Genomic DNA, 27,565 nt, shown 5'->3' with positions numbered 1-27,565 from the left:
CGATGATAGTTATGGTTCTGACTATGATAATGAAAATCAATTTTTTTTGGTTACAAAACGTCGATTTATTTTGACAAATATGAATTGCAAACAGGAAACTGAGGACTGCCTGGTTAAAAAAAAACTCATCCTTATCTACACCAAACTAGATTAAAGAGTCAACATACATTACGACTGGCACTGTATATTAAAACAAATAACAAATTGCTTCCTCAAATAACTGAATAAAATTTTCATGCTTTATAAATTCACTTGCCTATATATCGTAGACCTTTTTTTCAAATATGTTTATATACATGTAAATGATATTTCGCGATTTCAAGCGCGTATATTAACTACAAACAGGAAACTAAAAACAAAACTGAACTAAAGAGTCAAAATGCATCACGACTGATACTGTATATTTAATATGTTTTATCATTATAAAATGGTTTTTGTTTTCAATCTGTTTTTTTTATTGTTTTATTAAGATCTTCCCTTTCCAAGCAGACTACCTTACTATAACTCTGAATTTTTTTTTTCAGATTTCCTTACATTATTTCTTTCCTCAAATCGACAACTTTGATTCTTAATATACAACTCGTTTATTCATGTTTTTGGGTTTCGCTTTTGCGATGGCTGGCATATTTTCAAACGCTGGCTTTTTTGGAAGTATATACGTTGAAAAAGTGCAATATACTATCCATCTATTACTTAAATGCTAATAAAAGGAGTATGAGTGCTATTTATAAGTTATAATAATTAAAAAAAGGACCTCCTGTTCATGAACAAAACATTTCTTTATTACTTATTGTCAAAAAACAGTACAATATAAAATTTAATTCAAGAAAATATAAGTATGACAAAAAACGTATTAAAACAGATTAATCATTTGTTTGCTATTTAAAAAAGTACTACTACATGCACTTTGCTTGAAGAAAAAAAACCCCAAAAAGCAAAGACAAAACACATCAAAACAACAACAAATATTAATAGTAACATTTGGCATAAAGTAAACTAAAATAAAATTAATAGTGTTAAAATAATTTTACAAAATGATGTGATACTGCGTGAAGATTGACAATTAATTACAATTAAAATTTATTGCCATTGAATGGTGCTTTACATGCTGTACACAAACGATGTATATTTGATGAATAAGATATGAGTTGAATGTTCTCTTTTTTTACTTAGAAAAAAAAAAATAATATAACGATTATATTCACATATAAGATTGGGGATGTATAATTCATTCCCAATAAGTTCAAAACATAAAACTAGCCACAATAACATAATACACTGCATGATCCAAATACTATTCTATAAAAAACGCTAACAGTCAACATTTAGAGCTCGATCAGTACAATAACACAAAATATAATTTATGTCAGAACTTATACATTTGTTTGCATTGCCACAAATTATAAGAATTACAACAGAAAAAACCCCGCAAACATAGAATTATTGTTTAAATCCTGTCCGTTATGAGTTGAAAGAAAACTAATCTTTAACGATTAACGATAAACTTATGCAACATTTTTTTTTGTTTATGTGTTTGTTGATATTGATTTATATATAAATTTAAAAACGTGCTCGACCTTAGTGCACCTTGTTGAAGAGGGTTTAACAATTAAAAAAAAAATAAACGAGAATAATTAGAAACTATTAAACTTTTATAAAAAAAAAAAAAAAAAAGAGGACCATGGGGCTTTTCGTTCACCTAGTACACAAAAGTTCGTGCATCATTGTATCTCGAGATGTTTAAATAGAAACATATTCAAAAATTTTGTAAACTCTCATATATTCCAAGATTTGACAATATATTAAACAATACATAAAAAGGCCTACTTAATTGGACCTCATACCTAAGATCTAAGATGCATCAACGGACCAATCTCATTGTCATGTGCTTCCATGTGTATTTAAAAAACCCAGAAAGTTGTAAAATGACCTTTTATAGGAACTAAATCTAAAAAAGGGAAAGAAGGTCTATGTGATCTTGATATAAAGATATGGATATATGATGATGCTTAAATATGATCTTCCTGATTTGTAAACTTGTTAAATGCAAATTTTTACAGTTTTAATACTATGAAAATTCTTCTTATCAAAGTAATTATAAAAAAAATAATTATCACCTGATCAGTCCAGATTTAGACTTAGACCCCAGAAATGTCTTTAAAATAATCAATCTTGAGTACAAAAAATGCAACAAAAAGCAAAATTTAAAAAATCACACAGAAAATAGTTGTCTTCTTAGACTCTCTGTTGATCATTCTGTTCTTATTGAGCAATGTACTAACACATCACATTTGCTTTATCTTATCAGAGAAATTTTAATGATTTTGATCAATAATTTAGCTCTAGTTTAGAGTTAAAAGCTAATGTACCAAAACATTATTATCTTAATTCAATATCGCAAATTAATCGGCTTGTAAAACAGTCATTTACTGGATTAGTATATCTATTAGCAAATGTAAAAACATATTGTATTCAGAAGATTTTCATTTGTTATATCTTACATTTGACCTTTCGTGGATTCTATCATATGGATTATCAGTATTTCCTTCCCTAAATTCTATGTATTCACCACAGGCACCTCCAGCGTGGTAAGCAACGGGAATGTCGACTGTATTTCTTAATTGTTCATGGCCTCTTTCTTGGTGTTTGTTGTTTCTCCTTGTGATGATTGATTAAAACAATATAATTAAAATACTTACAAAATGTATAAACACATATATCAATGTGTAACATCACAACATATTTCGTAAAAATGTCTATGCTTTAATATCAGGGTTTACCTTTTCAAGATAATGCAGATGATGAGTACTACAATGACGATGGTCGAGAGGCCAAGGGCACCAATAAAACAATAAAACTCTATTGTTCTGCCACTTAAGCTACGATCTGTAATGCATGGAGTCTCAACGATTAAAACGTAAAATAAAATATGTGTAATCAATCTTTTCATACAGGTATTTATATTGAATATTTAGAATACACCTAATAGATAAATGTACCTACCCTCTTGACAATAACTCCCTTTCTTTCCGTTTCTACATCCGCCATTACAAAAACCAGACACAGGGTTACAGTCACGTGATCTGTTACAAAATTTGCTGCATTCCTTAATACATCCATGTCCATAGTATCCAAACACACATACTGCAATCATATAAAAACCTGCTTTTTAATACATTTTTTCTGATATAAAGATTTAAAGAAATTAAAGTGGGATCGGTAAAAACAAATTATTCAAAAGAAAAAAAGCTTTTGGTAATATTCCGGATGATGATAACGAGAACGATTAATTTGTTAACCATCGAGTTTCCTTAAGTTTTAAAACTATATGATAATTTTGTTCGACCCCTTTGTATTTAAAACAACTACAAATCAAATTTCGTTTTTAGCTCCCTTATTTTTTTTAGCACAAGTGAGCTTTTCTGATCACATTTTTTCAGTTGTTCGTCTTTCTGTCCGTTCGTCCGTCCGTCTGTAAACTTTGCATTTTGAACTTCTTCTCTAAAACAGCTGATCAAACAACTTCATCCGAATTTGGCACGAAACACCCTTATGGTAAGACAAATAAAAATTGCAGAAATGAATGTCTGATCTTTATTCAAAGCTGGGAAAAACCTCAAAACTGTAGAAAAAGGGGATAAGTGCAATTGTAAAAATCTTCTTCTCAAAAACTACTGAGTCAAATTCATCATTATTTAGCCTTATAAATAATAAATAATCCTTATGGAAGGAAAAATATGAATTGCAAAGACCATGTGCTAATTCTGTGTCAAATTTGAGTAACGTACTAAGATGGTAATGAAGAAAGAATGGGGGTCGATCAGTTTATAACCGGATTCGTTATTTTGTATATCGAAAACGGGACCGCGTAAAAGTAGTCCGGGCCATATGTCTCGCGCTGTACCAATTTTCTATTTCGCGTCTAACTTTTTTTTCAGTTATTTTTTCCAATATTATTATTCAGATGTTCAAATGCATCTTAATTTCAGTCGATTGTATCATTTCAGCTTCGTATAAAACACTAATAAGTTTAAAATAGCAAATTTTCCTTCGCCAAAAGTGTAGATTCGACACATGTCTAGGACTACTTTAACACTATCCTATTGAAAACCAGGCAACAATGTCTGACGCACGAAAACGTGTCAAACTGACAAAGATGAATTTGCATGTTGTGCAACAGTTTACGTGCGAAGGGAATATATGAAATGTGAATAATATATTTGTGCCGATTTTGTGAAGTTATAGAAAGTTAATATTTCAATGCGTTGACTTGTTCACTTTTGACGGTGGTTTTAGCTTGTTTTGATTTTTTTTATTTCATTTTCGTTAATTATGCCGTATAACTTGAGGGGAACTATCGCCTGCATTTTGGAATAATTTAATTCTGGTTGTAACACGGCATTTGATTGGATAATAAAAATATTTTAAATTTGTATAAGCTGGTTTGCACGTCACATGACACGTCACAATGCACAAACGTCAAAAACGTACTAATCCGCTTGATGTAACGTTTGAATTTTGAACATATTAATATCATTTTTAAACGTAAAACAGACTCAATTTGTACAGTGAATTACATAAAATTAAATAATAAGGAATGAACTCAATATTTACCCCAGTTATACATTTACTCTCAAATATTTACGTATCAATGCTATGTTTGTACAAAGAGATGAGGTCATGCTTTGTTTATATTTTAAATGCTGAATAGGAAATCCCAATTTTAAGAATCTTAAAATGAATGTAATAAATTCATTTGGACAAAAACATGAATCAAACCAAGGTCTGTATCTTTCTTATAATTCTACGATTGACGCTGAAATTTTGGTTAATCATTAGAAATATCATATCTTGCTAAAAGGATTATATGCAATAACAACTTTTTGGTGCCCCTTCTTATATGAATTATATATATAAAATCTACACCAATTTTGATAATTTTTTTAACACAAGTAAATAAAAACGAAGTCTATTAAACAGTTGTCATAGCTCTGACACATTATTATTATGAAGATAAAAGCATTATCGTGTTCTTCAAAAAATATTGCAGCGGAATAGCATCTTCGTATGTAGCCATTGGTTCTGTTTTAATGAAGATGAAAATAATGAATGGGCCTTAGTACAATGGAGCGATATGTCTGTCAATACATTGATTAGAATGATCATTTGACAACATTGTTTATAGTTTATTCATCAGTCAAGTGAGGAAGGTTGAAACGTCATATAAAATGAATTCATGCCAGGTTAACGACAATCATTAATGGGGAAGACACAATTAAATTTTTGAATGTTTTTGATTCAAAAATTGAGGTACAATTTTCTTCTTTCATATATAGGATTTTTTTTTTTTTTAGAAATAAAACACAATAAATTGTAAGCAACTGAGGGAGAATATGTACCTATATGCTCTCATGTATTTTAATCTCTTTATAAAGTCGTTTGGGGGGTGGGGGTGGGGGGTAAAATAAAGAGAACCGGAGAGTAACCGTGAACCCCTACCTAAAAATTAGTTAAATATATTGCATTGGATCTTATTGTCGGTAAAAATGGTATTTCATAAAGGTACAATGTCAAAGATCATGCGTACAATTTTGATATTTTATGGCTTTTTTTTTTTTGCTTATTCTACCGAGGAACCATATGACACACTATTCTTTGAAAGCCCATATGAAGTCATTGTTGCTCAGGTGAACGATGTGGCCCCATGTCAATAAATAAATTGGTTTACATACAATAAAATAGTTCATGGTTTTATTAATCTAAATAATTTCAATTGAAATTAAATTGAAATAATATAAGACATATTTTTTCCGTATTTTAGAGAAAACTTCAAATAATTTTTTGGTTAAAGAAACAGAACCAGATGACATCTGTTTTTATTGCAATAAATTAATAAACAAACAAACCACCCACCTTCTTTACATAAACGTCCAACATATCCGGCGTTACATCCGGTGAGACAGGTTCCGCTCACAGTAGAACATTGTATCGGATCCTTACAATGACCACATGTTTCATTACAGTTGTATCCATAATGACCGAACACACATTCTAAAACCACAATTAACCAAAAAAACACAAAACCCTGTTTTAAATGTAATGCATTATTAGTCCCCTACCGGTTTTCACCGGAGCGGACTATAGCTTTCCTCCACGTCCGTCAGTCCGTCCGTCCGTCCGTCCGTCGGTCTGTCCGTCCGTCTGTTTGTTGTCCCTCTTCAGTTTTCCACACTTTTTTTTCTTAATGCGTTTGAGGAATAATATGAAATTTGGCTGAACAGCTTCAAAATGTCAAACTACAGATCAAGTTTACACTTTTGTAGCGTCTGGTTGACATATTTTCGAGAAAATCATTTTTTTCATATTCTGCATAACAGTGCATTGTTTTCACAATTTCCACAAACTGGTAGGGGACGTGTATTGCTTATGCAATACTCTCAGAATGCTTGTTTTTTTTAAATCATTGCTTTGTGTTTTTTTAAGTACGTTGTATTACATATAAAGGTAGATTAACCTCAATCTATAATGAATAAATATGTTAACCGATGATGATCTGGCATTCAATCAACAGAAAAGTTTGAAAGCCTGACTTCGTGGCAGGAAAATGCCATTCATTAAAGTTTAACCAAGTTTTCAGTTACCTTTGGTTGACTAAATAGAATGGCAGAACGCCGTTTATTTTTATTTTCTAATCACCTTCTTTGCACAATCGTCCAACATATCCGGCATTACATCCGGTGAGACAGGTTCCGGTCACAGAAGAACATTGTATCGGATCCTTACAATGACCACATGTTTCATTACAGTTGTATCCATATTGACTTACAATGCAATCTGATAAGATAGAAAAAAGAATATATATATATATATATATATATATATATATATATATATATATATATATATATATATATATATATATATATATATATATATATATATATATATATGTATGGGACAGTAGAACGATTCAGCAGCCGTCAACGGAATCTCTACTCAAGCTCCTTGAACATGTTCTCAAGCTGAACAATTTCATGTTTAATGGCGAACATTACATACAAATAAGTGGTACAGCTATGGGCACCAAAATGGCCCCCTCTTACGCCAATATATTTATGGGAAGATTGGAACGCAACCTGCTTCTCAGAGCTCCTTTCAAACCTTTGAGCTGGTTGCGGTTCATTGATGATATTGAGATGAAATGGGTCGAAAACCGAGACTGCCTAAATGACTTCATCACCTTTGCCAACTCCTTCCACAATTCGATTAAATTCACAGTGGACATATCTAGTTCCAAAAATGTATTTTTGGATACTACATCCACCTTGGAAGATGGTGAAATAAAATTCAGTCTCCATACCAAACCCACTGATTCTCACCTCTACCTCAAGCCATCGAGTTGCCACCCTCCCCATACTTTTAGAGGAATTCCTAAAGGATTAACTACCCGAATCAGACGAATCTGTTCTTCTAATGAGATCTTTGAAGAACAGAGCAGAATATTAAAATCCCATCTGTGTAATCGAGGCTATAAAGCCCACACAGTTCAATCCGCAATTGATGAGATTACTACAAAAGACAGGAAAACCCTTTTACAATACAAAGAGAAAACAGACAAAAGCAGGGTTCCACTTGTCACTACATATCACCCCGCCCTTAAGAACCTCAACACCATCCTTAAAAATAATCTGCCCATTCTTTACACTAACGAAAGAATGGCGGATCTTTTCAAGGATCCACCAATGGCTGCATTTAAACGCCCGAGGAACTTAAAGGACATCGTAGTGAGGGCAAGATTAGACAACCCGTTGCCAAATGGTGGTTTTAAAACATGTTCCGATACCAGATGCCTGTTGTGCAAACACAGCACCAACGCGGACAGTTTTAAAAGCCCCATCACAGGTCGCACCTACAAGATATTTGGCAACACTTCTTGTCGCACAGACAACTGCATCTATCTCATCAGTTGCAAAGTCTGCTCTAAGCAATACGTCGGTGAAACAGGTGACCTCCGCAGAAGGATCAACAACCACCGCTCTACCATAAAGACAAAAAAAGTCAAGGAGCCCGTCGGAGAACATTTTAATACAAGTGGCCACAAATGGGAAGACATGACAGTATTGGTTATTGACCATAATCCTCATTGGACAGACGCGGAGAGGAAGAGCAAGGAAAAGTTCTGGATGCACAGACTCAAATCATTCAGACCTGATGGCATGAACAAACAAATGGACTTCACTAAAATGAACGTCTCATAGCCATACATCACCTGACACCCACATACTAATTTCATGAAATCTGTCAACTGCGCCTCTTCCATTCATTTTTTTTGGTTTCTTTACTACCTTTTATTTGTAAATCATTTTTTTTCAATTTTATTTATTTATTTTCATTGAATTTTATCTCTTTTTAATCAAAATTCGAGTCTATATCATAAGTGCCGTACGAGTTAACTACGGGGGTTCAAATTTTCATTAGATAACTCGGACGCCAATTTTAATTAGCTAATTAACTTAATCAGGCGTGAAGTTGGCAGTCGATTGATTACTTTAGAGCGACCGGCGACAGTAGCAACACCTTCTTTAAGAATGTGAACAAATGTTTATAATGTAGCTGTTCTTTTTTATAGTTTCTTAAGTAGTTTAGTAGTAGCTTTAGATTTTGTTTTCTTTGTTTTGTACTCATGTAATTTATTTTTTGGTCCTGAAGAAGGGACTGGTTGTCCCGAAAATTTGACAATTTCTATTGTTCGTGCCGTTCGCCATTTTTAGTGCTTTTTATATATATATATATATATATATATATATATATAACCTAAAACTTGATCGTTATCACACCAATGATGAATCATTACGAGAAAAAAAATTAATCATTAAATAACTGAGGCGATAATTTTTTACTTAATTTTTATATATAATAAAAATGAGATACATCATTGTATTTGTTTCTTTTTTTCCCCAAACAGATTCAGGTAACAGTTATATTCTAGGTTTTTAATACATGTAGAAAATATGGCGCATAATTTAACAAAATATGATTAAGAACAACTATATAAAGTTTTTCTGATGTTGAAAATGCGTGTAGTAGTGTGCTTGTAACGGATTTTTGGATATTTTCGGATTTTGCAAGATATAAATGACCTGTTTTATATCACTATAATCTGTTGTGTCGTGTAATGAAAAATAAAATAATTTACTGTGGAATAATCTAAATTTGTGGGGCCAATTTTCCTAGATTGTGACTTTTTTGTTAATTTGCGGGAATGTAATTTTGTTGATGCGTTGGTTACTCTTTCAGTAACAAAGATAACTGTTTCTAAAAAAAAATTCTTTGATGATTTAAATTTAGGGGAAGGCTTACCCACGAATACCACGAAAATTCGGCCTCAACGAATTCTAATGATTCCACAGTATTTAAAAATTGAAAACGATTTTTTGTTCATGTGTGTAGATACATACCGTCAGAAAAAGTAGAGAACCACTGCTTGACTTTAGGAATCAAGTTAACAACTTTTGTGACATGTGACAGTTTCACACGCTACACTTCATGAATTTCGAATCAGTGTTAAATATCATTAACTGCATCGACCATTATTAAATTACTTTATCAGTGTAATTATCCGACGTTTAACACATAAACGTAGGCATCTTTTAAGAACAGCAAGACATACAATATTTCATGCTGATTTTGTGTTATATATATATATATATATATATATATATATATATATATATATATATATATATATATATATATATATATATATCTATCTAAAACACCTTATATTGGCGTTTTATCTGTGTAATAAAGATCATATATAATATACAAATGAAATTGGCAGATACCTTTTTTGCACGCTTGTCCAGAATATCCTGCTTTACATCCACTTAGACAAGTTCCTTCCACATGAAAGCATTGTAGTTTATCAATACAGTGACCACATGTCTCATTACAGTTGTATCCATAATGACCAACATCACATTCTAAGTATAAATGAATAAAGTTCTTCAAAGACAAATTAAAGACGAATTAAAAACAAACAGGACATCATAAGCAATATGATTTATCTTACTCAAAGAAAACTGTTCGTCTTAAGCAAATCTTATTAGTTAATTTTAATCTTCTTTATAATGCATTTGTAGTCTGCTTGTTTTAATCAGGTAGTTGTCATTACCTTTGTCAATTAAAATAACAAACGGTAAAAAGTGTCCTTATTAATAATGTAAAAAATATATGTATATCAACGATTGACAGTGATAGAAATCAAACGATACAATATTTACCAAATTCACATCGACGACCAAAGAATCCAGGTTTACATTTGGAACATTGACATGTCATTGTATTTGACACAAGGCAGTTCCCAAAGTAAGATCCGCGGATGGGACAACCTTTACAAAATATATACATTATATGAATTAAACATTTTACACACTATGTAAACAAAAAAAAGTGCATGGCTGTTTGCCTGGCATTAAGAATGACCACTTACTTTAAAAAAGTATTAAGATATCGAAACGGGAAGTAAACACTTTAATTGGCGTATTTATCAGGCTTCATAAGGTTTTAACCTTTAAGGTAACTCCGTACCTATAAAATCATGGGTTCAAAGTTAAAAACTTAACTTTTTTTAACTTATTGGACTTGAATTTCATCAAAAAATAAATAAAATATATATTTATCCATATTATTTAAGATCTCATTTAATAAAAACCAAAGGCTGAAATTATCATCTGAAAATCACACTTTTTTTGTTTAAAAATTAAATATAAGTGGATGGATACTTGTTTGTCTATTTTAATTTTATTGCTTACTTTGCCAGAAAACTAAAATAAATTTAAAAAAAAGAAAAAAAATTGTTTACATTAGAAAAATTATAGCATTTAGATATATCACTTAGAGAAAAGTAGAAAAGAGTTATTTCCCGTTGTCATTATTGAATTTTGTCAAATATAAGGATGAAACACGCTTATTAAATATCTCCAAGTAAACAATGATTTGAGTTTTTGATGTGCACCTATGATAACATAGAAATTACAATTATACTTGCAATAATTTTAATGAATTCATGGTTTATGTAAAATGTATGACGTCACAGGAGGGTGGATTTACTTTAAATATATTTTTGACTTAAATAAAGATCATAATTAGATTATAATTAAACTGTGTATTTGCCTCAATATTGATTTCAAAATAGACATTTCAAGACACTACATCGTGAATCCTGCGTTCAAAAACAAATATTTCCACTCAGTTTATATTTCCCGTTATGTTATTATTGCAAATCAACGGCATTCAATTTTCTTTGAATACACTTGGCCTATCTATGCGCCATGAGCACAAATATAGACGTCATCACGCGTTTTGAGCATATTTATTTTTGTAAGATAAAATGAAACGTTCAAACTTACATAACCAATTTGATATGTACTTATTAGAAATAATCATTAAATCATATCTACTCGTTAATGAAACAGATTTTTCTCTACAAAGATTTTAGCACTATATTTTTTGTCGCGGAAGCAAACTAAATTACAGGTTAATAAGGCTCTTCCATGTCTATTTTATATCCCTGACTGAAGAGCGTATATATATATATATATACTGTAACGACTAGTGTTATCTAAGTCGACACGTTAAATTCAAAATCCGATAACTCGAATTTGTTTACCAACAAAAATTACACATCATCGCCAATACATGAAATTTTCTAGCTATCTACTGACAATTTACACAAAAGTAAGTGTATTGTTCTCAACGACAGTTTACCGTGCATGCGAGATAGAAATCATAGTCGTTGTGTTTACGAGTGAACAAAAAACTAAATTTTAGGCGTGATCGCTTATCAAACATCAACATTTTTTTTTTTAAAGAAAAGATGCATGCGCTAAAATATAATTGCGCTAATGTACTGGCACTTGCGTTTGCGCTAAAATACGTATGCGTCAAATTTTCTCGTTTTACAGTATATATTTATGTAAAGGGGCATTAAAGCGACGATACACAAATACTTCATACAAATTAAAATGAATATGTTTATACATTGAATGCTTATTTAGGCATATTATGTATATGTGTTTTTTTACATCTTATTTATTCTATGCATATATCTATATTTATTAATTATGTCGTCGGTCCTACAAAACACCAAGGCGTTGCAGACAAATTGAATACCTCGCTTACGCGGTATTCAATTTGTGTGCACCGCTCTAGTGTTTTATAGGACCGACGACATAAAAACTTGAGCATTCAATGCTTAAATGAAATAAGTAAGGTGTCCTTACCATACACCTCTACTTCACAAAGATCATTCTCAGCATACTCATTATAATCGCTAGGATAGGTAACCCCCTGTAGTCTCTCGTTGTAGTAGATGACATATTGCTCTTGTTCTTGACAAGTAGTGTTGAATACTGCAGGTATGGTGCTTCTATTGAAGTAATCATCTTTGAAACACAAAGTTCCTTGTAATCTATTTGTTGTGTTGGAGACATACAATGAAAATCCAAGGAAGCTTGAAGTTGCGTTGTTTCTGTAATCTATGCATAATAACAGTTATCAATAAAAAGGGTGAGAAAGTACCGTATAACAAGCCTTTTTTTACGTGCTGCGAAGTTTTCATAATTTTTTAGATTTCTGTTGAATTTAAAGTCGTAACTATTTACATGAATAAAAAAAGACATGTTAAGTTTTTTACATACTAAATGTATATGGATTTGAAATCCCATGAACTCTTTTGACCTCATTGTTTCCGATGCAACAAATTGTTGTCTTAATTCTAGTCCATGAAAGGACCTAAATTATGGTTGGAAGACATACACTATTAAGTTGAAATTATTATACCCGCACGTTTCTTAAGGCAGCTCGGGTATATTATTGCTACCCTGGTCCGTCCGTCCGTCACGATTTACTTTCTCAAACTGCTGTAACATCTTAAAAACCAGCAAACTGAACTCTTGGAGTGCCATGTTGTTTTGCATAAAGGTTGTAAAAAATCCCTGGTTGTCCTGGGGGTCAAATAAATGTAAAAGGTAAGAAATGACGTGTTTCCCACAAAAACCCTGGTTCCCTGAACTCCTCTTACATGTTCAACAGTAGACATATTATCTCTTGATATATCTTTCTGGATGTTCTATACATGCGCAATTTTTTTTTGGAAATTTCTATTTTGTCCTGGGGGGCATTTAATGGCTGGAAAATGACGTACTTTTTTTTTTATAAGGTCAGCTTTAAAAAAGTCTTCAACATTTTTTGCAGAAGCCAAATGATTTGTTAGAATGTGTTTGGGGGTGACAGGATCTGTAATCAGATTTTTTTTATCACTGGGGACGGTGGGGAACAAAAACTGACGGGTTTTCTTTGCAAAAAAAAAAAATACATAGTCCCAGAACTCCACTTACAATCCATGCAGTAGCTATGTCATCTCTTATGATATGGTAGGGACTGTCCTATAGACGTACAATAAAGTTTTAAAAATTTTAGTTTTATCCACAGAGTCAATAGTAGTAAAAAATTGAGGTTTTTCACTCCAAACCCCCCCCCCCCCCCCGGAATTCCAATTGTTACTCTTATGATTTAATGAATAGTCGCATCATCAGGGATTGTCCTATAGATGTGCAATGCGGTTTTTAGAGTTTTGGTTTTATTCTTGTAGTCTAATAGTAGCAGAACGTTTATCCCTTCTTAAACTGTAAAAAATGACGTTATTTTTTTAAATAAAAAAAAACCCCTTACCTTACATTTACAAAACTGAAATGATCTATTAAGGTTAAAATATGAGTTGTGGTCTAAACATATTATAAAAACTTATTTAAAAAACTGTTTTTCGAAAACAAAATAGCATTTACATATTAAATACATGTAATTGTCAAATAATATTTTGAAATATGATGAAAAGTTTATGGGTTTTTTTTTGTGTCTCCCCAGAGAACACTAACTTATATTCAAGTTAAACTTGTTAACAATGGTTAAACATATCATGTTATATCCCCCTTAAATCAAATCTGGTTCCAAGAATTCAAAATTCCCTCTTACATTCTAACACTGGCAAACTCATCCTTGGTTGGTATTTTTTTCTTGCTGTTCATCAAGATTTTGTAAATTGCTTATTAATCGTTAAGGTAAACAAAATACGTAATATATATGTAAATGGGGTTATTATAAAGTCAACTCTGTGGGTCCTGTACTTATATATAACACCATTTGATGCATCATAATACAAACAAATCCCAATAACATACATGGTTAAGTGGTAGTGATCTAAACATTTTCAAGTTATTGGTTAGTTTCTGTTTCATAGGGGGAGAACCATCCCATATGGCCAATACAACATAACATGTTATCCGACATAACACAGAAAGAAAATGAATATAGAAGTAAGAGTTATGAGCGCAATGGTTTCCAAGATGCTTAGTCATTTTCAGTTCCACAGGGGTTAAGATGACCCCAGGAAGGAAATGCTTTGGGATCATTTCAACATTCCTCCTTTTTTGTAATATCTGCTGATCATGTCAAAATAAATTAAAGACTCGGGAGAGGGGGGGGGGGGGTGCCCGAGTTTTTTTGTGTGGAAATTTTACGATATGGTCAATATTGTAGGAAAGAGGTGGGGGGGGGGAGGTCGGTTGGGTGGGATCCCCACCTCTCTTCCCCTCTTTAAATATTCAGACATGATAATGTTGGCATACAAAAGCGAATTGCATGCTCCGCCCCTCCAACACCGTTAGACTTTTTTTCTATTGGGGGTGGGGGTAATTTAATTTTCTTTGTTATAATCATATATTCCATACGTTCTATGACATGAATTGTTAAGATTATTGATGAATTTACATTTTTAACAGTTTAACCCTTATTCGGTCTTGAAAGTTTAAATTATAAATTTAAATAGCATCGGGAATTGCATGTACTCTTCTCTTGATTAACACAGGAACAAGAGAGTGCTATTTATTGTCAAACTCTTTTGTTTTGGTATTACTGTCTTATGACAGCTTCTAGTTTTAACTTATAAACATATTAGCACTAAAACATCTCATGCTTTAACATTTTTCCCTTTTAAAAGATGTATACACATTGAAAAACAAAACAAATAGGTTGCATTTTACCCCACTTTTTGTTTTCTGTCCTATAATAAAGTGTAATGTGATGAATGCTGTTGATACTGCCGAGGTCAACCCACCAGGTGGCGGTTTCTTCGTTTGTAGTTGATACAGCACATTGACCTCCACTCCAATGTAGGTTTGATTTAAGTCCATCCACTGCATTGCTAGCGTCGAAAGTATTATTCCCTTTCTCATATTGGTTTTTTTGGTAAGCAGGTTTGTTAAGTGCAATGTTTTCTGTAAAGCAGGATTATAAAAAAAATGAACGTATTTTTGTTATATCAGTCAAAGACTTACAATGACTATAGATCGAGATTATAACAAAATTTACTTCTTAAAAACACTGATTCATATATTTTAATTATTTTATTTTTTAAAGGTTTAAAAAAAATCATTTTTAGCCAGGCATTGCTAAAAGCAAACTCCTGGTCGTTTGCCAGCGGTTCTAAAACAGCACCATTACGAAAATAAACAATAATCATACATGTACATTGTAACAGCGTCAAAGAAGAAGCTTCCCCTATACCAAATAACTACACAGAGAGTTATGTTTGTCAAATCTATTGATTTTTTTAAAGAATGACAACGAGTATTCGAGTACTCGACTATCGCTGGGTCACAACGATCATCGACTTAAATTTATTTTGTCGATTATTCGTTATAAAGTGAAAAAAATCCAATTCAAAACCTTTTTTTCATAACGCGGCAGTATTGGGCTATGAACGAAAATAACAGTTTTTTTTAAAGACACTGTTGGTCCGTTAGTTGCATGTACACTTTGTTCCACCGGTGTCCCTGGTGATTTTTGTTCTAGATCAAATCATTTTGTTTATTAAAAGTACTAAGGCAGACATGAACTTGAAGAGAGCAGTTTGTGTTTTTTCTAATCAGTTATTTATTGGATTAAATGTTTGTATAATCAAAAATGTTATCACATCTGTAAATTATCGCAAGGCGTTAGTTTTAATAATCATTATTCTTTAATTGTTGATTAGGCACAGGACAATGACATGGCATGTATCAGGTCACATTTAATTTGACTGATGTGATATTGGTTTTTGATTTTATTTTTTTGGGGGGTTTTCTTATCAGTAAAGTGTTTTAAAAACAAAACTATGCATTTGTAGCACATATACAATGCGCATGAAATTCCATCAAGTACTTGATATTCGGCTATATATCGAAGAAATGGGGGATTGAGTTTATAACTCTTGTTTCAAAATTCAATGAACTGTTTTTCGTTTTATACTAGACAGACATATTTGTTTTTGTTAAGGACGTTGTTTACTCAGGGTTTGAGTAAATTTTTCAGAATTTTATTTCCACTGAAATCTTTTTGGTAGTACTATAAAATTAAAAATTAAGATTTGATTTGTTAGTCAACTTAATTTTGAATATTTTTCTGTTGTTTTTATCTCGCTTTTTCGTTTAGATAATCGTGCGTTACACACTACAAAAATATTGGAAAATGCCTAAAAATGATAAAAGACACCATATCTCAAAATTTTGATCATTGACCTCAAATAAATTTTATGCCAGCAGAAAAAAGTCATTATATTAGTTTAATACTATAAATGTTTAAGCGTTATCACCATTCAGTTTTGTGTTATGGGTAGGGATTTGAAAACTGATAGAGGAAATTCGGACTGGAATATCTATAAACATTTTGAATAAAAACCGAATACTTTGTATTTATTTAATGTCACTGTTATTCGTAAACTGTATTTCATATGTGAAAGAGTTTAGCAAATTGAATTATTTTCGCAATTAAGAAAAAATAAATCATGGTGTATTTTTGGGGGGGGTTTTTTTTACATTTTCAAAAATTATGTAATGTCCATAAACTCAAAAAGTAGGTCATTGAAGTCATAAAGTACTGAAATTGTGTAAATAGTTAAGCAATATATTATATGTGTGTTTTGTTTAATGCAATGATCTCATCATAAAAAATAGAATACTTGTACGTTGACAAATGTTTGAAATCGTCAATAATCCTTATGATAATCATTCACCAAAATATATATAAAAAGAAAGTATAAAATACAACTTACCATACGCTTGGCACAAATTGACGAAACTGTAACACAAGACCAGCATCGCATTATTAAAAAACGACTGATAATTTAATAAAATCATCTTAATGATACCGGAATGTTTCAGAATCTTGACACTCAGAGCGTCAATAGTACTTAACACTTTGCTTATTTAAAACGACATGAAATAGTATGAATCAAAGTACAATAGGTTTGAGCTCAGCCACAGCGCTATCGACCAGCGGACAGAGTAAAAAAATGTATATAAGTATATGACAAAACCCATGTAACAAAGATGTTTTTACGACAGTAGAAAGCTGCATTTATTTATATATTCACCAAAATCAACAACTGTTTTAAGTAGGTTTTCCTGTTTAAAATTTTTTTTTAAGAGGAATATGTTTAAATAAAAAAGTATTTAAATACAGACTGCCTACTACAAGTGCATGTAACTTTGAAAGAATGTTAATATAGTATCTTACAATTCATAGTGCAGGTTTAAAGTATATACTAATAAATAGATTTGTACATACAATTCATAGTTCAAATGCCATTACACAATACACGACTCATATTTTGAAGTGAATTACATAAATTATGTTATTATTGTAAATACTATAGTCTAATATAATTTCATCTTTTTAAACGGATTAAATGTTTAACAAAATTTGTTTAAACTAAAAATTCCTATCAATTTGAATAATGATATTGAAGTACTTTTAGTCGAAGGTGTACATCTTCCAGACAAGCGGTTATTTAAAATGATTTTTTTTTAAAGTAAAGACGACTAAGATTTAAATGTACCAAGCAAATCCTAACATATTTCTATAAAAACAATCAAATAAAACATGTTTAACAACTGGGGATGACATATTACCTGCTTCTAATGAATTATTTAACATTGAAACGGCTGAAAGAGTTATCTCCCCTTGTTTGTATTTTTATTATCAATAATTATGGTAAATAGTGTAAGTAAAATGTCAACTGATTAAAAGAGTTATTCAATTACATTTATTGTATAAAAACAAAACAACAAAAACAGTTATTGTAGTTTCTTATTAGTCAGATAGACTTATAAAAGTATGTTTGGCTGGCCTTAAACACCCATTTGAGATATAATACATTTGATTTAAGAGCCAGACGGTGTCACTATTACTCGGTTGTTCATGTATGATCTGTATATGAGACTCATACGTGAAGTATTCCCTAGTGCGAATTAATGTATAGTGGAATATCACAGCTGTGAGTTCTGTATGTTGAAACTTTAGTACTAGATTAAAGTTGTTTAGATATGTTCTATTCAGAGTGTGAAATAGATAGACCAAGTGGAATAGCCAGATCGATTGACCAACTTGTATTACCATAGGGCTGAGCGACAAGTAGCCTTGCCAGGTAATTGGCAACCATTAAAATAGCCACAAGGCAGTGGCTTATATATATATATATATATATATATATATATATATATATATATATATATATATATATATATATATATATATATATAAATTCACTTTTCTTGGAGCTCCACCTGTGCTTATTATGTATGTGTGTACATGTATCTATGCAATGTGTATCGTTCCGATCCTCTCAAATTGCCGTTTAACTGTATTCCACTTGTATCTCAAGCGCCTATGCAGTGCGCATCCAGTGCGCTATGTTCCGTTCGTCATCGAAAGCAAGATTGTTGTCCTGCCTAGATGGCCGAGTGGGGTGCGCAGTGGCCGCTCACTGCTAGGAGAATGGGTTCCAGAGGTCGTGAGCTCAAGCCTCGGTCGGGGCGGAAGGTGGAGCTCCAACAAAAGTGAATTTATATGTGCTTTATATATATATATATATATATATATATATATATATATATATATATATATATATATATATATATATATATATATATATATATATAACCACAAGGCAGTGGTTTACGTATATTTGTATATTTAAAAAAAAAAAACACTTTTCCGTACATCATAGAGGCACTTGGCAAGTGCCATTTTACTCTTCGTTTACATTAACTGTAAAACTCGTTACAAATTTTGTGGCATCGGTGGGATTTTATAGGGACAGGTGACATTGAGACCAGTTTGCGGGACACGCTTGACAAAACGGAGGAACAGCTGATCATTGATCAATCTACGCCAAGTGGTAGCCTGTATGACAAAATGTCATCAAGGGAAAGTGGTCTTGCAACTGGTCGGTTAGATGATACATACAACTATGAAAGGGAACGAGAGACATTACCCTGACAGATAGTAGGATACATGGGTATTCTGACAGGGGGACATATAACCTGTATGATCGTGTCTACCAAGGCAAAGAAACCAACTCTATCCACCAATATCAAGGAGCAAGACCGAAAGTTCGCTTTTAAACAGACCAACTTGACAATTAGAAGGACTATTTGCCAAGAGACAATTTGTTTTATAGAGCCAATGTACACCAACCTTCCCTTAGATTTGATGTCAACAGGACATAACCAAATGATTATATTAGTTAAAAATAGATAGTAAAAAAGAAAGAACAATATACCATTTCTGTTTTTTTTTTCATCCTAATATATGAGCAATTACGTTGAACAAGTCGAAAACAAGAAAGATAACTTCCTGAGGATGCAAAATTATTTCTACATTATAGAAATACATGCTCATTTTCTAAGTTTTTTTAATATAATTGGCATTTTACGTAATGTAGCTCCCCATGCAATTTTAAGTGTATTACATATTTTCAACAAATGAGACTTAATGTTTTATGAAATACACTTTAAACCGGATAAAAACATACTAAGATTAAGATATTTTAATACATGCCCTGGAACATTTGAAAGTGTCAATTACGAGACCCTCTCAAATTTCTATACATAATAAATTATTTAAATAGTCTCATAACATGAACACAATCTAAACGCACAACGTATAAACAAACTTATTTTTTTACTTATTCGTTTTATAAGAAATAATTTCTAGAATAAAACGCCTTATGTTTTATATTTGACATATACGTAAGCAAAGCAGAAAAAGAAGACTTTAAAGAAAATAAAAAAAGAACAGGCACTGTATAAATTGTCCTCCTCTGAATGTCCTCGGGTAACGCACTATCGTAACCTCTAATTACACGGCAGTTCTAATCATGTCAATCCATGATACAAATTTATCAATAACAAACTGCCTAGCTGTCCACTACATATACAGTTTCTGAATTATATAAATAATGGTCAAATTTCACATCCAGAAATAATAATAATAATAATAGAAATGACGAGAGATAAATAGAGAGAAAAGAGGAGTTCATTTCGTCTCTGGTACAATTAAAATTGCTTAACTACATATATCTGTTATGTAAGGTCAAGTTATAATCAAAATGCGTACACTTATCAATTATAATGTACATCTTGTTGTAAGACGATATATTAAAAATATATTTCCTTAAAGTTTTTGTTTTCCCATAAAATTAAAGTGTTTCCTTGTTTATCGTGAACTAAACTGTCAAATGGTAACCAGATAAAAAAAAAGATATGGACGTATTACATTATCCACGAAGCTTGCTAAATTTAATGCAATGGTGAAATTTGAAGTATGTTATAATATATTTTTTTTAAAGTAAAGATTCATATTTAAGGAGTAGTTCATACATGTAACGCAAGGGCTGTTATTTAAATTTTAACTTGTTAATATGCATTGTAGCTGAAAAACATGACCGGTAGTGGTAGTGGGTGCGTATTATAGTCCATCAGTCTTTTCATACACGTGACGCTGTTCATTAGAACAGAACTGTTGCATACACTAAGATATATTTTTTTTTACAACCGTTTACATTACTTAAAAAAAAATATTGCATTAAAGACGATCTCTTTAAACAGATTACAGTGCTCACAACGTTATGTTTTACAATAGCATCCTATCGTATCGTATCGCATCGTGTGTGTATATAAAGTGTTTCATGCGTTAATCTTATCATATTGTGCGTTAATCATAACTCAAATGACAAAACAATGACATCGGTCAATTTTGTTCAAGTCAGATATTACGGCATTGTATATCCTTATTGCCTATCAATACACTTATTCAAGGCAATGGTTATGTTTATCAATGCATTTATTAAACGCAGTAACATTCTTTGGTAAATTGTGTTTATGTTTAAAGAAAAACAATTATTTACCAAAATGGATGAATTATAAACCACCTCTAAAATAAGTTAATTTAAATACACTCAATGTTGAGTAGATAATCAACTGGCTTATTAATGTGAATGACATCCACAGACTAACCCCCCCCCCCAAAAAAAAAAAATAAAAAAAAAACAAACTATGATAAGAATGGTTTTTTTTTTTGGTTTTTTTTTTGTTTTTGTTTGTTTGTTTTTTTGTTTGTTTCTTTATTTTATATTTTTTGATGAAATGAAATGAAGTTATTAGATGTGTTCTACTTGTTTTCAGTACAAGGTTTTTTCGATATTTAATAAGTATTGAAGCACAGCGCAGTAAGGCTTTGCATGATTTTGTAGTTGATGATACTCTTAAAAAACCCCCCATTCAATACCTTTAATACGATATAATCACTAGTTTTTTTTTCGTTATTGAAAAGTTCCCATTTTTTATGTGCGTCTTTTAAATAAATTGCACCTATTCCTTATTAAAAAGTAAAAAAACTATGATAAGAAACAACTTGTTACATGTGTACGAAAGGAAAACATATATCATATATATCATATGAAAACATATATCGGATAAATATTTCTTTAGGAAATGATATTGCCCTGGTTCTTAAAATGACTTGACATTTTTTAAATGAGAAGCAAAAAAAAAAAAATTTGATTTAAAAAAAAAAGATGAAAAGGAAACTGTGACAATGTATGTGTGATTAGACTAGATTGGATAAAAGACAGTTGATGGACATTTAATATATAAATAATTTTGTTTAATTGAAATAGTTGAATATGCTCTACTAATTAACAGTTCAAAAGGTTTTTCGATGTGAAATGTATAGTTACACACAGCGCGATAAGGCTTTATTCAATTTTGTTGAAAATGATACTCTTGCATTAATAGTTCTAATAAATTTAATAGTTTTACTTGTAAATTGATTCGTGCCTTTTTTTATGTGCGTCTTTTATACAAACTGCACCAATCCTTAATTAAGTCTCAAAGTTCAAGAACACTTCAAATAACTTTGAGGTTGTATGCAAACTTATAAGTACATTTTAATAAGAAATGTTCATTTTCTTAAAACAATTGTCTAATGGGTCAAAGTTTGAAATTAATTGACATTTTCCTCCAAATATAGCACAACATGATACATTGTTCGAGTCAAGTATTTAAAAAAAAACAATTAGATTAATTTTATGAAGTACACTTACAACAAGATAAAAACATACCAAGTTTAGCACAAAATTAATTGCAGACCCCTGAACATTTTCAAGTCCGTATCACGAGAGCCTCTCAAATCTCAATACATATGTACACAATCCAAACACACAACTCACAAACACATTTGTTTCTTATTTATTCCTTCTAAAAAAAAGACCACATGGACTTTTGATGGGTTTATACGATATGTTTAAGTATTAATGAATAGGGTATAATTACTTACGGGTGAACAGCTGGTTCCAGAGTTCACTTTGTATCATGATTTCATTTTAATATAAAGCAGTCGTGTCACCCCCCCCCCCCAAAAAAAAATAAAAAAAATAAAAAGCACATATATGATATTTTTCTTGTGTAATATATTTTATCTATTTACAACCATGTACATGTAAGCAATGTTTTGTCTTTAATAATTGTCTCTAATTAATGCACTGTGAAACCCCCCCCCCCCAAAAAAAAAAAACCCAAAGTGTTTTATTTATTGTGAAATTAAAATAATCATTAATCGATATTCTAGTGCACTTTTGAGCAACGTATAATTTTATTCACATAAGTTTGCCTTCTTTAGGTGCATTTCAAAGAAACACACACATAGTTGTTGCCTTCAAATGATTTGAACATATCATTAAATCAAATTTTATTATTAAGTCCAGTTGAGTACAATTTTTCCTTAATTTATATTAACATGTTTTGGTGTTTAATTCAAATATTTTTTAACACTTAATTAACATATTATTTTGATGACAAAGAAGCATTTGCACTTGTACACTTTTAACAACAAAAAAAACAACAAAAATATAATCCAAATATGTGCAATTAAGTCTGTCAATAATTTAGTAGTCTTAAACTTATATCCCCGATTTAAAGGGCGTGATCACGATTATTTTTGTCATTTTATTGGATGAAGTGTCTCTAATTCTTTAGCGTCAACAGCACTTTAGTAAGGCATTCTAATTGTTAACTAAAATTTGAGTGCAATTAATGAGCTATATGCCTAAATTTCTTCGCTTTGTTATGTTAAAACAGTTAACGTCATATTTTTGGATACATTTTTAGTGTTGAAGTGAAAATTGCAGTTTTGAGACCCAAAATGAAAGTGATAAACGTAAGAAAGTGTTTTTATGCTTAAAACAAATTGAATGATAGAAAAATTAGCTTGACAAATTAATATGTTTTACTGGCATACGACAAAGATTTGTAAGCTTTCTCCCTTGCTTATAGCTGATCAACTGACAAGCAAATTGCCGGTTGATCATAATTAATACGATCTAAAGCAATTTAAAAAAATAAGGGATGCAAACATTTACTATTGCAATTCATTATACACTCGTTGATAATATTTCTTATGTCTGACGATATTATTTTGGTTAATAAAAGTTGATGAAATAATGGGAAATTGCGAGGATATCCCACGAATGTTATGTTAAGTACATTGAACATAGATCACTGCAAATTGAAACGTTTAAAACACTTTAATATAGATTTATACGGTATGAAGAAATTAAGAAAGGGAATCTTTAAGGTACAATAAAACGTTTGAAATCCCCCTGCAGATATATCGCTTTGTCCTTAATATGATATGATACGGCATGTGTGTACATTACATTTGGCACAGAAAAAAACACTCATTCATTTATTTTGGTGATATCTAAAGGTCATATTTTTATCAAATTGCTCGTAGTTACTAATTAGAACAATTACCTGTTGTTAGATGTATAAAAACATTAAAAATTATAAACATGTTTCATGAGGTTTCATTTTATTTTTAACAGTGTTTCCTTGTTATCGTGTATTAAGCATAAATGGTAACACTCTGTGGAATATAAGTCAAAAGCTTTGCTAATAAAAACGGAAATATTGACGTATATGTCAGGGATGGGTTTTGATAACAATTTTTATTTGAAAATATAAAATTTAAAGTCATTGGTATTTGAGTTTGCTTTTCAATTTCAAAAACTTGAATTTATCTAAATACGTTCCTTAAATATCACGTATTTATTATTTTTCATTTCATTTTGAATTACATTTTGCCCAAGTTAAATGTTTACAAAGGTGTCTTATAATAATGTGCCCTTTGTATGCGAAATGGTTATTAAAATGAAATCAAACCTTTGAAAATATTACCGCTCATATGTGTATCCACTGTATCAATGTTGTTTAAACATGTATTTGTTCTCAAGAATTTAGAAAAAAAAAACTATGAGGTAATTAATATATGTACGTATTTAATTATATTTCTCAACGTAACTGAAAGGAATTAATTGCATTTAAAACAAAATGGAATTTCATGCAATTAACAAAATGCCATATGAGCGTACGGTAAACGCTTTGACCAAAAACTGAGTGGAGTGAAGAGTCCAAAACTGTGAACGATGAACGTGTGGTGAGTGAACGGCGAACGCACGGAGAGCGCACGCTGGACGCACGATAAGCGAACGGAAGGCAAATGCAAGAATTGTTAAGTAGAGCGTATCAGGGACTGTAACCATCATTCATATTTAACTTGCCAGTTTTGCATAAAATGGATACATTGTATAACAGAACGATTTTAATCGTGTTTCCGTTGTTTCCACTTTTGTGGATTACCTCTTCACGGTCTGCTTTATCACGTTATCATCAGCGACAATGATGTAAATGAACAAATTGATGTAATTATCATATACAATGATATAACAAAACAATTCAAACTTGTTTGTGTTATAGCCTTTCTACGTTTATGCATTTCCTCTTCACGGTCTGCTTTATCAGATCAAATATTAGAGAAACAGATATAGCCAATTAAATGACTTTGTGGGAAATGAATCATTGTATAATTTAGGCCAACCTGTTTGTTGTTGTTTGTTAGTTTTAAATATACTTATGTTGAGTGCATTTGTTTTAAGATTGAAACACGTACGTCAGCATTGAAAATTAATGTTTAAAGACATGCAAAGACGAACAATTAGATAGACATATTTTTTTTAATTCTCTGAACCCCGAGATTCTTTAGTAGTAGCTATTAAGAAAACATGAATATGTTTCTAAAGGCATTATACAACTGTTTATACATGTATTTGCTATTAGTCATAATGATTCTGTATTTTATTCATCAATATCAATAAGACTTGGTCAGGTAGTACTTATATTAAGAGGTTTTGAAAAAGATTCTTTTTAAACATTGGAACACATGCATTTGAGCGTTTCTTTTTACAAATATATAATTGTAATAGTTTTCATAACATCAGTTTACATTTTATCAAAACGGCATTGTTTAAGAACGATCTCATTGTACATATTAATAATATAACATGCATGCACTGGTTCATTTCTTTGCCTAAATGTCAAAAAGTTAAACACTTTACAGAAGTATATAGTAAACTCAAATTCTCAAATTACAATCTAAATATGTTTAAGTATCGGTAAAATGGGCTTATTTTTTTATCAGTCATACCCTGATAAAAAAATTTTTTACTGTTCGAAATTACTATTTTATAACGATCCTCTTGACTTGTAGCAAAACAACGTCTGATTCTCTGCAAATCGCACTCTGAGAAACTTTTGAATTGGTAACAACGTGCAACACATGCAGTAAGAACAATACTGGCTCTTGATTTCTAGTTGCAAAGGATTTCTTTCGGGGAGTTTACTTAATTTCTCGCAAAGAAGTTTGAACACACGTAAACTTTCAATAAAAAATCACCAAACTCATAAACCATGTGTGAATTGAAACTTTGTCACTGTACATTCATGTGCATTATTATTACAGGGTTAATGAAATCATTTTAATTATTTAGGAATAAATAAATCAACTAAACTTTCTAGATTCTACATGTATGAACTATCAAAATATTATAGCCTGACATACAGTGATATTATTTTATAATACAAACTTCAACCGGATTGGATTTTACAAAATGCTAATCATGAGTATGTGTACATTGTTCATGTGAAAAACAGATTACTTTTAGGTGGGTTTTATTTAAAAAAAAAACAAAAAAAAAAACCATTATAAAGTCGCCCGGTTATATTTAGTCTAATGTTAATATAATATCTTTTTGTTCAAGCGCACCTCGCTTTTATAATTGAGATATTGCTTCTTCTTAAGTGTCACAACTTTCGACGTGCTAAACACTTATAAGTAGCTTGTTAAACACTCTGAGCTCCCAATTAAATCACATTGAAATTTAATGATTGCCCTGGACAGACATAATTAGTCACACCCAACCGCACGTGGCTTGGGTATTTGTCAAGTGTTATGTTTTAACTACTGGTGTTCTTTTTTTTAAAGTTTTTGTAATAGAAGATTGTTTGTAATCTGTGCCAACAAAAGATATTTATATAAGTTGTAGAACTTGCATATCAATCGTTTTAAAATCAATAAAGTTAAGTTTTTTTATAACCAAGAAAGAAGTAGCAAAATTAGTGGGGTTTTTTTTTTTAAATATTCTATAACAAGAACTTCATGGAAAAATCTAAATTGCTGTATTGATGCCTTGTTAGATTTAATACAAAACTTGAAGTAGAGAGGGAAATATTAAAATGAAATCATGTAAGCTAACATAAAGTTTATAGGTGAATCATGATTTTTTTTCTAGTAATAGCGATAGCGTTAACCGTTGAACTAAAATAGGAAAATCAACTTGTTTTAGGGTTTTTCATTTTTTGTTTATTTTTCTTCTTTTTTTTAAAGTGATTTTCAAATACTGGAAGCAAAGATCAAAAGCATATGTGGTTAGGTCAGTGCCATTGTCATATTTTATTCCATATGATTTGTGTGCGCTTTAACCTTCAATTGTTTAAAAACATCGATCTTTTGTCTCTGTTACAGTAACAAGCTGAAATGTTGGTATAATTGTCACTAGTGTTAAGACGGCCCTTACATGCGATTAAAAGCTTTATCAAAATAAAAAAGGGCAACTACGTGTATGATGACGTTAATAAAGACCCAAAACCCGCAGTAAAACTTTTATTATTCTGATATATCTAAGAGTGTAAAACACAGTTTTCTCTATGACATTATCGCGACGTCATCACATGAGGGACAGACACAACTGACCCCTATAGTGAAATGTTATAAACACCTGTTTATATATATA

At 30.9% G+C, this 27,565-nt stretch overlaps 1 protein-coding gene across 2 annotated transcripts; it reads right to left on the bottom strand.

Moving 5' to 3' along the window:
- Positions 1-834: 834 nt before the first annotated feature.
- Positions 835-17,413, bottom strand: LOC105320598 (platelet endothelial aggregation receptor 1). 2 transcript variants are annotated; one of them, XM_034463300.2, is made up of 10 exons: positions 17,150-17,409; positions 15,102-15,335; positions 12,285-12,539; positions 10,284-10,391; positions 9,846-9,983; positions 6,697-6,834; positions 5,914-6,051; positions 3,004-3,144; positions 2,781-2,886; positions 840-2,658 (listed from the first exon to the last, which is right to left on the bottom strand). In XM_034463300.2, the coding sequence occupies exons 1-10, from the start codon at positions 17,232-17,234 to the stop codon at positions 2,484-2,486; spliced, it is 1,518 nt and encodes a 505-aa protein (XP_034319191.2). In that variant the 5' UTR covers positions 17,235-17,409; the 3' UTR covers positions 840-2,483. The 2 variants fall into 2 exon arrangements, with proteins under 2 accessions (XP_034319193.2, XP_034319191.2); XM_034463302.2 differs by lacking the exon at positions 5,914-6,051 and having other exon boundaries at positions 835-2,658; positions 17,150-17,413.
- Positions 17,414-27,565: the final 10,152 nt, after the last annotated feature.

Source organism: Magallana gigas, chromosome 1, assembly GCF_963853765.1.
Source record: "Magallana gigas chromosome 1, xbMagGiga1.1, whole genome shotgun sequence".
NCBI lineage: Eukaryota > Metazoa > Mollusca > Bivalvia > Ostreida > Ostreidae > Magallana > Magallana gigas.
The sequence above is the reverse complement of the archived record's forward strand: the minus strand, read 5'-3'. Positions and strand labels throughout refer to the sequence as shown.